This window comes from Cyprinus carpio, chromosome B23 (assembly GCF_018340385.1).
Source record: "Cyprinus carpio isolate SPL01 chromosome B23, ASM1834038v1, whole genome shotgun sequence".
In the NCBI taxonomy this organism is placed as follows: domain Eukaryota; kingdom Metazoa; phylum Chordata; class Actinopteri; order Cypriniformes; family Cyprinidae; genus Cyprinus; species Cyprinus carpio.
In genome coordinates, this window is record NC_056619.1 from 25135483 (window position 1) to 25149009 (window position 13527).

The following is a 13527-nucleotide window of genomic DNA, read 5'->3' on the forward strand; positions in this document are numbered from 1 at the left end:
AGCATTACATCACTTGCTCACCAATGGATCCTCTGCAGTGAATGGGTGCCGTCAGAATGAGAGTCCAAACAGCTGATAAACACGTCAGAATAATTAACAAGTAATCCACACAACTACAGTCCATCAGTTAATGTCTTGTAAAGCAAAAGCTATATTTGTAAGAAATAAATTTATGAAGATGTGAAAAAAATGATCTTGTTTGAATCGGGAGAGAAATATGCACGGATCAAACATGGTTCACAGAAACTGTTCAAAATAATATATACATTTTTCAAAATCTGTTCAGATGAAGAAACATCATCATCTACATCTTGGATGGCCCGAGGGTGAGTAAATTCTGAACAAATTTCAATTTTGGGGTGATCTATTCCATTAATGTTTATATTATCAAAAAATGTTCATGCTTTATAGTTGCATATAGTTTACATTTTATGATGAATACATGCAATCATACATTTGCGATTAGCTATTTAGTATGTCACTTTTGTTGCTGTGCAATAATATAGTTACATTCTGTGATGAATTTAAAAAAGCTGGTGGTTGAGAAACTCAGTGTTTGCTTTTGCAAAAGTCATCTTAGGAATGGCATGGCTACATGTTTGCTAAGTTGTTTTTTTGGTATTCTGGTCCCTATATGTCCCTTCTTTAATAATAAGTCCATGGGATTTTTTCGCTCATTTCATCCGCCACCGGTCTGATTGTGTTTTTCCTTGTCAAACGTAGTACTTTAGGCTTAGGAGTTTCTTCACAACTGAACCCCAGGTTTTATGATCCAGGATAGCGATGCCGCCTTCGCAGGAGGAGGGAAAGATGGAGCATCCTTATGGCAGGTCCAATTTATTATGTCATGTCTTATATTCAGTACACTTTTATATCTGTATTTTGCTTCTCTAGAACAACAATACACGAACTGTCACTATGACTGACAAATCAATAATGAGCATGTTGTGTATCTTACGGTGTATTTTTTTAATTTCTTCTCCGAAGCTGTAGGTTTCTTGCATCTCAAGGACGGCGGGACACAGGCGGTCTTTTGTATGCAGGTGTAATGAGAGTCTCCCACACCCTGTTTCCCTATCCATCTCTTGCTTTGAGTTTGTGACTGGAAAACTAAGCAGAGATTCACCTCAAAGGACAATTAAATTTCCCTTTAGATGGCTTCAGTTATAGAGGTTCCTCTCAGCCAAGGGCTTGCTTGCTTGGTAACTAAATGGGAACGTATACAAACTCTGTTTTTCCTCCCTCCCCGTCTCCATTCACACAATCTCTCTTTCTTTTCTGGCCAAGAGGTTCAATGTGCCATCTCCCAAAAGCAATTGAGCAGCGCCGCAGCAATACTGCCCATAACTAGCCGGTAGGGAAAGCGTCCAGAAGATATAACAGTAGTCTATCTTCCCGCTGGGCACCAGAGTTTTATTAAAATTAAGGTTAAAAGTCCAGTCATTTCGAAGATGGCTGGAAACTCAAATTAAATTGACCAAAGGGGATTCAATTACAAAAAAAAGAACAAAAATTCCATGACACTACCAAGTTTTGGATTAGAAAGTGGCACTAATATATATATATATATATATATATATATATATATATATTACATACACATATATTTAGAGATGTTCTATAATATTACCATATAAGTTGTGACATGGTATCATAGTAATGATATGTTTTTATAAATATGTTGTTATTATTATTATTATTACTTTTTTATGATAACAGTCCACAGTTGGTTATTTGTTAGTTTACCATTTTTTGGCAATGTAAGTGAATTTAGACATTTGAATCAAACATTTTGAAAGTTCAAATGTTCGGTAAATTTCACTTTATGGAAAGCATTGTAGTGGTATGTCATGCTATGGTTATGATAATATTTGATAATATGATTGATATATCACGCTACTAAGATTTCCTAATTTTTAGTCATGCCATTCCATTTTATTTAAATAGTTTAGACTGTATTTTTGAGCAACTTAAGCACACTTTTAGTCATATGATGCCAAAAATTGCTGTCTAGGTAGGCAGATTACTAGAGGTATATCCTGATTTATTGTCAAAACAATAAATTTATTAGTATTAAAAAATGGCCATCACATACATAAATAATATTGTGCTATTATAGAATAATTACTAATTTACTGTAGGCTATAGTATTATGGAAATTTAATATTTATACCCCCCTTTTTTTATCTCAGACGTTTAAATAGAACATTTGATGGCCCAAAAATATGCTATTTATGTTGGCAACTCACTAGATTTTTACACAAGACAATAGCCTACTGATTAATATAGAATACATTTGTTAATTTAGACAGCATTTATGAACATCATAGATACGCTCAGATGTTTAAATCGAACATTTGATGGCCAAAAATGCTATTTATGCAGACAGCTCACTAGATTTTGAGAGACATCCATAGTGCTTTCCGATTTATCAGCAGATTCAAAACTCGTGTATTGACTTGTGGTGCTGAGGAGAAGGCTACTTGAGTATTTTTTGCTATTTATATTGCACAACATCGGCGTTTACCACAGCTCAGTCGGATTTTAAAAACCGTGGGCGTTAACTGGATATTTGCAAATCGTTTCCCCACATTCCCCAATAGATTAAACATCCCCAAAGGTTTCAGATCCATATCTGACACCACATCTCATAAATACTGGATGGCATCTGTAATATTAAAAATTTATGGTTGCAGTTTAAGTTTTCAAAGCGGAGTCGTAGTGTCCTCGCTGAGGGAGGGCAAGAGGAGGTCCAGTCAGACTCTACCTGCCTGCCGATCAAACGCGCGCGCTGTCTTCTCAGGTGCGCGAGGGGGTCAGACTCAAGCGGACCGACGATGCTCGCTCTGCCCAAATTGTAAAGAGAGACACATTTCTGCGCCGGTTTGCGGGGTTATTTTACACGTGTGACGCCTTAGACTGGTGAGACCCAGATTTTGGAGTCATTTGAAGACTTATCTCAAACTCCCGAAGAGCTGCAATGGCATCGATCGGGGAGTTTGATCCGTTAAACAGCAGCGTACCTGCCACCAAAATAGAGATCACCGTCTCGTGCAGGTAAGAGCGAATATCGCTTATTATAATATCACTGATGTTCATAATTCGGTACGTCTTAAAAGCGGTGTGTCTTTTCTCTCTTGGCTTTCACTGTGTATGTTTTTTATTCGTTTGAAAAATATTAGTAGCCTAACTATTAAAATACATTTGAATTTTCCATTTAGAAGATGTCATTAAACCAAGCGTCTTAAAAATATACAAAGCAGCGACTGAGGAGTTGAGCAAAAAATAAACTATTGGAAATGTTGGGTAGAATATGCATTTGCGAGACATGTATCACTCTGAGGGGAATTCGAGTTTCGTATAAATACCATACAGTAAATGAATATGGTAATCTTTTAGCACCATGGTAGGCTATATAGGGCAGCAACAATCATACCCTTACAAAACAGTACTGTGGCAGTACGATGGTACAGTCAGGTAATACCATGGTACATGTCAAAAAACGTGTCAGTACCATGTTACTTCTTCCTACTTTTACATAACAAATAAAAGAGACATGTTCAGAATAGTGGTCAGTCATTTTTTTCTCTCTTATTTTCCAGGTCATTAACTTTAACATTAGGTCAGTCTTGATTTTTAGGTGAATCTGTTTGTCCGAGTTGTCTGTTTGCATTCATGACTTGCAGATTGTGTCTCAAAATCTAATGAGTTACCTACGCAGACAGCTTTTTTTGGCATTGTACGTAGGTCCATTCGACCCATTTCTTGGTCATATGTGATTTGTGGAGTTAGATATCATAATTATGTTGATCTTTGAGTCGTATTTTATTTTTCTTGTCTATTTGTGCTTAACTTTCATGTTGAAAATAGCTTGTAATTGTCTCCTGCTGCACGTCAAGTCTTTGCTGCCTGAAGGAATGATTGTTTAGAGGCATGTTTTGAGTATTTAGCCTTTTATGATTTGTTGCTTTTCATAAAATGTAAATGAAACAAACACTTACTGTATATAATCCAAATCGCAGTTTAATCTGTGTTTATAAAGGGCGACCTTTTTTAATGCCTGGCTGACCTCTTCCCTTGCTGTGTCCCTCTGGACCGTTCTCTCCTTGTTGGACAGACACCACTGGCAACAAACAACAGCACAGACTCTTTCCTGAATAATGAATGTGTTGACTGCTGATGCTGTCTGTGTGTTTGCATAAAGCCTTCACTTCAGACACTGCTTGCCCAAATATCCAAGGGAGGTCTCTTTATACATGAGACACATCTGCGGCTGCCAGGCTCTGCCCGCTGAGCCTTCGGCAGTAATTTGGCTGAGGTGGAAGATGAGGGCAAGAAAATAGAGCAAGTGGTACCTCATGGTACATATTTCATAGTAGCCTGCTGGGATTTGAATGCAACAGATCAGGATTTATGAAAAATGAAATACAGCAATGAAATCCGCTCCGTTTCTAGATGCCCAATGGGTTTCTGCTTCACTTTGAGGCAGTGTCTGGAGGCATGACATCTCAGTGGTAAAAGAAAGTGTATCAGGACACAGGGCACAAATGGCTTGAGTTTGTGGACTTAAAACACTACATGGCTGAAAGTATATGGACATCCTGTACAAATTCTACTGAAGGGAAATATTAAACAAAACAAAAAAACTGAAATTTAAATTTACTGGAAATTTAGTGGCCATCAGGCAGTTCAAGATGTGTAGGAGTTTATTATTCATTGCAACAGGTTTGGAGAAATTTAGCATTACATCGCTTGCTCACCAATGGATCCTTTGCAGTGAATGGGTGCCGTCAGAATGCCGTCCAAACACCTGATGAAAAACATCGCAATAATCTACCAGTAATCCACACCTCCAGTCCATCAATGTCTTGTGAAGCAATAAACTGTGTTTCTCTAAGAAACAAGTTCATCAAGATGTTTTTAAGTTCAAATAATTGCTTCCGGTTAAAATATGAGCTTTCTATCCATAATATTGCTTTCTTCAGTGAAGAATTTGTCTCATCTGTATTTAAAGAGAGATTTGCACAGATCAAGCAATGTTTAAAAGCAAAAGCAGTCCAAAACAGTTCTAAACACAGAGGATAACAGGAGATGGACTTTTTTCACTGGAGAAAGTGTTATTATGGATTATGATTTATTATGGATATTTTGGCCAGAAGTGATTTGTTTAAGCAACAAACAATTTTTTTCTAAATATCCTCTAGTGTTCTGCAGAAATGTTCATTTTTGGGTGAATTAATAATTTATTTTACAACTGAGGTTATAAAACGTGAACCAATATATAATTCACTGCATAAAATGCCTGCTAGCAGTAAAACACCAACAATGTTTATTCCTTATAACACAAATGACGTTTACAGGGACAGATTAATTATTTAATAGACTTACTTTCACGTTTTATTGTGCAATACCATGTCGTGGCATCGTCGTGGAAGTCGTGGCCTAACGGTCAGAGTGTTGGACTTGCAACCCAAGGGTTGCGAGTTCGAGTCTCGGACCGGCAGGAATTGTAGGTGGGGGGAGTGAATGTACAGCGCTCTCTCCACCCTCAATACCATGACTGAGGTGCCCTTGAGCAAGACACTGAACCCCCAACTGCTCCCCGGGCGCTGCAGCATAAATGGCTGCCCACTGCTCCGGGTGTGTGTTCACGGTGTGTGTGTGTTCACTGCTGTGTATGTGCACTCTGGATGGGTTAAATGCAGAGCACGAATTCCGAGTATGGGTCACCATACTTGGCTGTATGTCACTTCACTATTATCTCAAAATACTTTTACTATATGGTGCATGGTTTGTAAATTAATACATTTTGACATGCATCAATAATCATGTATGGCTTTTCTGCTGGGCAGCTCACCTGGTACAGCACTGCACTTGCGATGTGGAGCGTCCCACAAAAAAATGAGTCACAATCTGGGTTCTCTACTGACAATCTAGAGAATTCTGTGCATCTAACTTTGTTGCCCACCAAGGTCCTCAATGGTGTAGCCTACTCATAGAACCTTGGAGTGAAGCAGCCCACTCATTAAAACGATGTCCCGAGCCCTGTGAATTTTAACATCAGCTCTTTATACTTGGTGTCCACATACCTTTGCCCATTTTTGATTAGTATTTTGCATGCTAACTGTGCTTTTCTTTAGGAATTAGCGATGAAAGCAACCAGCAATTACAGTTTTGATGGCTTTGAGTTAGTTACCCATATTCAAAACTCCACAGGAAACTATTATGAAGTCGCATACGAGCATTCAAAACTGATACCACTTTGCAAGGCAACAAGTTAGTGAATGAGTGTCTTTCTGTCACTGCATTATGCCGACAAATTGTGGAAGCTGTTCACAGGGGAAGCCAATTCATCAAGGTTGTTTGTCACTGTCAACACAGATTGCAGCAGATGCCGTTGTGTCACTCGATAAGGGAGAGTCTGGAGGGAAACCAGAACAAGGGAATGTGTTGAAGACTCTCAGACCCGGAGATCTTAAAGGAACTGTTGCGTTTGTCAGGGAAAGCTTGTAAATTTTTATCATCCCTATCATATTTCGTGAAGCAAAGGAAAACGTTTTCTGTGTATATATTTTTGAACGCATGACTCAAGCCTGGCAGCATCAGAAAGGAAAATGCTATACTGTACTGTCAGTCTGTTTTCCTTTGAGTGAAGATTTCATGGTGTCTTGTTTAAAACCAAGACAGATATGTAGGTCTACTGGGCTGTTTTTGAGTGCGTCAAAGTTTGAATTATATATCAACTGATCTTCATAATCTGATTTGGAGGTTGCTGGCTGGCTATGTGATTTGATTACATCCAGTAATAAAATTCAAATGTTTGACTAACGGGATGAATGTGCCCAACCATAACGGAGGTGAATGCTTAAGTAGGAAGTTTTGCGTAGTGTTATTCTGGTGATCAAGGTCATCACCTAAAACACAACGACTGAAGCCACACGGTATGTCAAGGGATCCCCCTCAATAAGGTGCACGTGAAAGCACTCCCTGTTGAGATGCCAGAGCTTCAGGACCCGTTTATTCGGGTTCAGAACGTCACAGCTGGCGTCACACCAGATGTCAGGCAATACCTCCTGTTGCTCAGAGCCGCATGCTGCAGACTAGAGATGGAATCGATTCTCTGCTCAGTCGGATGGATTAATGTGCTCTCTGCTGTACTTCCCTAGCCTTTCCTCTATTCCTCTATCTATTTATTCCACAAACACAATTCTCCTGTGTGAGAATATCTATGGGTTCCTGTTACTATAAAACACTGATGGATGAAAAAACAAGGTCTGGTCTTTAAATTTAAATGCACCGTCAGAGACCAGTAACAGACTGATGGATGGAAACTCAAAAGTTAAATAGATGTTGTTGCCGTCGGAACAGTTATGAAACATTACTTTTGATCAAGAGTCTTTGTTAAAATATATTTCTTTTGACAGAGTTGAGGTCAATTTGAAAAGCAGTTTAACTTCTGTAGCATGATGCATTTTGAATCGAAACAAGATATGGAATGAGAAAAATGTGGGATGAGACTTGATTTTATCTGGCTGTTATGTGCCAGAATGGAGTTGAGTGGTTGAAAAGGAAGAATTTATCTGCAAAGGAAAGTCATGTTGAAGAACTCCAAATAATTACATTTTGATAAAAGATCATAAAGACAGATTAATTTTTCTTTATAATGGCATATCTAATGAATCATCAAGACCAGGAACATGCATTAAAAATTAAATAAGGGTCATGGTAAGCCATATGCTGACAAAACATCCCAGTTAAGCTATATGTGTGTGTATATATATATATATATATATATATATATATATATATATATATATATATATATATACAGTACAGGTCAAAAGTTTGGAAACATTAATATTTTTAATGTTTTTGAAAGAAGTATCTTCTGCTCATCAATCCTGCATATATTTGATCAAAAATACAGAAAAAAACAGAAATATTGTGAAATATTATTACAACTTAAAATAATAGTTTTCTATTTGAATATACTTTAAAAAAATAATTTATTCCTGTGATCCAAAGCTGAATTTTCAGCATCATTACTCCAGCCTTCAGTGTCACATGTAACATCCAGTCTATCACATGATCATTTAGAAATCATTCTAATATTCTGATTTATTATGAGTGTTGGAAACAGTTCTGCTGTCTAATATATTTGATAAATAAAAGGTTAAAAAGAACTGCATTTATTCAAAATAAAAAAAAAAATTCTAATAATATATATTCTAATAATATATTTTCTTTACTATCACTTTTTATCAATTTAACACATCCTTGCTGAATAAAAGTATTGATTTTATTTAAAAAAAAAATAAAGGAAAAAAATTACTGACCCCCAATTACTGACCAGTAGTGTATATTGTTATTACAAAATATTTATATTTTAAAAACATAGCTTCTTTTTTTTTTTTTTTTTTTTTTTTTTATTATTTTTCTTCATCAAGTATCCTAAAAAAGTATCACATGTTCTGAAAAAATATTAAGCAGCAGAACTGTTTCCAACTTTGATAATGAATCATCATAATAGAATGATTTCTAAAGGATCATGTGATAATGATCCTAACAATTCAGCATTGCATCACAGAAATAAATAATAATTTAAAGTATAATAAATTTAAAATAAATTATTATAAATTGTAATAATATATCACAATATTACATTTTTTTTCTGTATTTTTGATCAAATAAATGCAGGCTTGATGAGCAGAAGAAACTTCTTTCAAAAACATTAAAAATAGTAATGTTTCCAAACTTTTGACCTGTACTGTATATATATATATATATAATTTCTCATAAATTATTTCCATTTAAATTAATTAATAAATTATTTTTTTCTTATTTATTATCAAAGGAAATTACTGTTTTTAAGTCCGTATATATGTTTTCCACTAAAAGACCACAAGGCAACTGTATTATTAATAAGAATAAAAATGTAATGGGGTCATTTTTGATTTCATGTGTACTTGTAATGTTCATGACCTTCATTATTGATGTTTGGCAGGAGAAAACTCAAGCCTGCTCTGACCTGAGCATCAGTGAGTCTCTTTGTTCACATAGGACAAACATAGAAGCTGCTTTTGTTTCTGTGTAACCATCTGTTCTAACTAAGCACAATAAAACAATCTCCTCTAGCTAGGTTTTGTTGGTTTATTATTGCCAGCAATTATTTTGTTCCGTCTGCGTTGTGCTTGAGCATCTCTGTGTTTCTGTTTCTCCAGGAGTTTGCTGGATGTTGATACATTCTCGAGGTCGGCACCAGGTAAGTCCTGGTCTTAGTGATTGCTCCTTGATGTGAGGCTTGACACAAGTAGTCTGTGGATATGTTTGAATTCATTATCATAATCATCATATTGTTTATGCATTAGATATGCACAGTATGCAGATATTCTGTATTATGCATGGAATACCTGCTTTTTTGACAAAAGCTTTGACATGTACAACAAAGGTGTTGTGTACTGTATCCCACAATGCAATATGCTCAACGGTGTGATGGACTGAAACTATATTTTTTATTGGTTCCTTGATCTCTATTGTTAAATAGGAGCTTACACAATATTGGATTTAATATTTTAAATAATTGTTTAATTTGTAGTATTTTATGTATTTTTTAAAAATACCTCTTTCGCTGAGCTAAAAATGAAATGTGATCACGTCATGACAATATTGTCATTGTCATGTACTATGATTTTCTTATTTCATAATGTATTATAACTATTTTGGAAGAATATTAGGCAGAGCATATTGTGTACTGCACAGGAGACTATTTAATTAAAACTTGTCTGGTGTCTCAAACATCTGCATGCATAAGCTTTAATATAACTAGCATTTAAAAATGAGCATTTAGAGGTTTTTGATTTTCTTGATTGACTAATGAGCATATAATAATTCTGACTGAGTTGTTATTACTATTCTTAAGGGTAATAAAATGGTCAACTTGCATGATAATATAAACATGGCCAAATTTTATAACTGCATTATTCAAAGTTTTTTTTCTCTGTCTCTCAGAGGGTCAACCACTGAGCGGAATCACAAAGCATTTTCCCTTCCCAAATGATGTCAATAGCCATGAATGCTATTCACATGAATTATTTTGCTGTTGCCTTGAAAACAAGTGGGAAGGTTTTGGATGAGTTATTCATGGCTATTTGGTATGTGAAGCTATTGCTGAAAGTGTTGTACCCTTAGGGCATATCTTTTTTTCCTACTGCTTTTTCTAGTAGTATCAAAGGGACTACTTTCCTTCCAAAGTAATCACGGAGTTGAAAAAAAGCTTGCCATTTTAAACCTGCCTCAGTCAGAGAAGCCAAAATTATAACATTTATTAATCCTTCACCCTAATGCTCACAGCAATCAAACGCTTGACTGACATCTGAGTTGCCATAATTTGCACTGAGGGTTATTCTAAATCAGTTCCTCGGTTGATCTGGCAAAGGTCATACCTGAATAGGTGTCTCTACTCTTCCTGAAATGCTTTTTGTGCTCTGATGATTATTCCATGTAATTTATGTGAAATCGTTAAGCATTAGCCGGCCCAGTGTAGTTTCTGCAGATTTTTCGAGGAGTTGAAAATAATGAATGTGGTCAGTCTCATCTTGTTCAGAGATTATGCATTCGTAATGCATAACATTTGCATCTTGAAAAACAAGAAATGCTATTTTGGAGTGATTTTGTTTTGCTAGTTATGTCTACATTTCTGGGCCATGAATTCTCAGGGGAAAACAGACAATTTTGTCTATTGAGTGTTTACTGACGTAATTAACAGGATACTTATTTGAATACAGGATACGTATTTTGAATTTATTTACAATACTTTACTGTCTAATGCAAAATACATAAACATCCATTTTGTTTTTATAATTAGAATTTCAGCCAATTTGCATAACCCCATTCATAACCATTACGTTTCAAGAAAGATTATATATAATTTAAATATATAATATTTATGATTTAATTATTATTCTTATAATATAATCTCTCTCTCTCTCTCTCTCTCTCTCTATATATATATATATATATATATAATTAAAAATATTAAATAATTTAGAACTTAAATTTAAATCAAAATTACAATATCATACTTTCTCTTTCAACCTTATGAAGTGTTTAATTATTTTTTAATGCAGCTTTTATTAATATCCTCACATTTTAGTCAGAAACAATAATGGTTTAAGTTGAGAGGGATCATTTTCGAATGAATGAATGAATAAATATTCATTCAGCCACAAATAACAGTTTTTCTGAGAATGAATCTCATGTTACAATTTTTCTCAGTGAGATTCACAACTGATTGCTCTTTCACAAATCATTTGGTGATAGCATGAGGTCTGTGAGCAGATTGTAGAGCAGATGTTCAAGTCCAAATTCTTTATGCTCGAATTTTCATATTTTCGCCGGACATTTTCTCAAACTACCTCCCACAGAGCTGCAGTCCATTTACTGGTCAGAGCACTTCCTGTTTGGACTCCTCTTGAATGATTCAGTGGAGTAATTGATGAGTTAGATTCTCACACCTGCTGCTCCACACTTAGACTTAACAGGCCTGGAGTTTGGACTAATACTCCATACTGGTCACAAGTAGGCACTTCTCCAAGCCATTTTCTAATTTAGATGGTAAGATGAAGCTCTCAGTGAAGCACCTCCATTAGCTTCATTTAAGGAAACTCACTGTGCACATGCTGCAAGTGTTTTTATCAGTTTATTTATAAATTTATATGTTTCTCTCTGAGTGTGACCATTATTTTTCCTTTTTGTCTTCACAGTGGTTGTGTTGTATGTTCAAGGAATCGGTACTAAGGAGTGGAGAGAGGTTAGTATGCTTTTTATAGTATATACAGTATGAGCAGAACATATAGTGCTCAGCATGTTTGTTTTTTAGCCTTTTGAAAAACTGTATTATCAGGTAATATGGTCCATTGGCCACAACTATAGAAGCTGCAATCAGGACACAATTTGCAGTTATATTGATGTGATCCATTGTTGTACTTTTATATCCACCATGAAGGTTTTTTTTTTTTTTTTTTTTTTTTTTTACAATTCTGCTTATTATCAGATTGTAGTGTCTATCAGGTCGATATTCTCCTCCATCCTCCTCCTCCTCTGTCTGCTCTTGTGTGGATATTCTGTTTTTATTTTTATTTTATAATGTGCGTTCTTTTATTTTCCTTCCAGATAAATCTCATGAGACTGTTTCTTTTAGAAACAGTATCCATAAACGTGCAGAAGCTTTTAATTACAAAACATTAATAAAACATAAAATTTTACTATATTGTTATCTTCTAAGTTGATTTTTTTTCTATATATACACTACCGTTAGTAAATATTATTTGATTGAAATGTATACTTTTATTCAGCAAAGGAGACAATAAATTGATCAAATGTGACAGTAAAGGCATTAATAATGTTACAGAAGGTTTCTATTTCAAATAATAATCTATTATTCGAAGAATCCTGAAAAAAAATTCCATAAAAATATTATGCTGCACAAATTGCACAACTGTTGTCAAGATTGATAATTAGAAATGTTTCTAGAGCAGAAGGATCATGTGCCACTGAAGATTGGAGTGATAATGCTGAAAATTCTGCTTTGCATCCCAGGAATAAACATATTAAAATAGAAAGTAGTTATTTTAAAGATTTGAGGAATCAGCAGTCTCTGGGAAAGTCTCAAATTGAGTATTGAAAAAAGAAAAAAAAAAAAAAAACAGAAGTTTGCCATTGGAAATTTGAGGAATGCAGCGAGCACTCTGGACTTCTCTAGAGATGTCTTGCTCTCCAGACTGCATCATGAAATATTCACTGCACTTTTATATAGCTGCCATGTACAGTATGTGGACCAGTGGCTTTCTCTGCATGCATTTCAACACTCAAGTGCCCACTCACATTACAAGTACCTCCAAAAGCAAGCATAGCAACTGCATTATAAACAGCCAGCTCCCCTAAACAGATAATGCAGCAACCAACGGTCAAGAACCGATCGGCTCCAGGAGCTTCTCCAGGAGGAGATAATGGAAAGCGTGGATACTAAGTTGATAGGTGGGATTATGTGTCTGGGGTGTTGAGAACATGATCTTGGGTCTGAATCTGAGTTAGGAATCAATAGTTCATTACTCTGTGCTGTCGGTGAGCTCCAGCGAGGACTCCTGCCCAATGGGAATTACTGTCTGATTGCTTCAGGGATGTGTACGTTGGCAGGAAGCTGTAGGAGCTCACACTGAGCTGCTATTCCTGCCCCACATTCATGCAGAGCTCAGGCTGCTGTTGAGTCTGCAGAGAGAAAGGAAGTCTGAGGCCTGATTTTGCTTCTGATCACGAAAATATGATCATAGCAACTGTTATTATGCTTTGGCACATCAGTTATTCCTTCTGTGCAGATTTTACATGCAGCTGAGTGAATAATATTAGCTTTTATGCTTTTCTGTTCTATTCATCTCAAATGTCATGTTTCATTGGAGGATAGTGGCATTTATTATATTCTTCTTTACTGTATACAAATGTTGGCAAGAAAGATATAATGTGTTTTATTAC

General features: G+C 35.6%; 1 protein-coding gene across 1 annotated transcript in view; it reads left to right on the forward strand.

The window, feature by feature from the left end:
* Positions 1–2248: 2248 nt before the first annotated feature.
* Positions 2249–13527, forward strand: part of LOC109113209 (copine family member IX) — a 40031-nt gene continuing 28752 nt past the window's right edge. Inside the window, exons 1-3 of the mRNA XM_042750644.1 lie at positions 2249–3057; positions 9222–9262; positions 11763–11809. Of these exons, the coding sequence (XP_042606578.1) occupies positions 2981–3057; positions 9222–9262; positions 11763–11809 (165 nt within the window). The 5' untranslated portion in view covers positions 2249–2980. The remainder of the gene's footprint in view (positions 3058–9221; positions 9263–11762; positions 11810–13527) is intronic.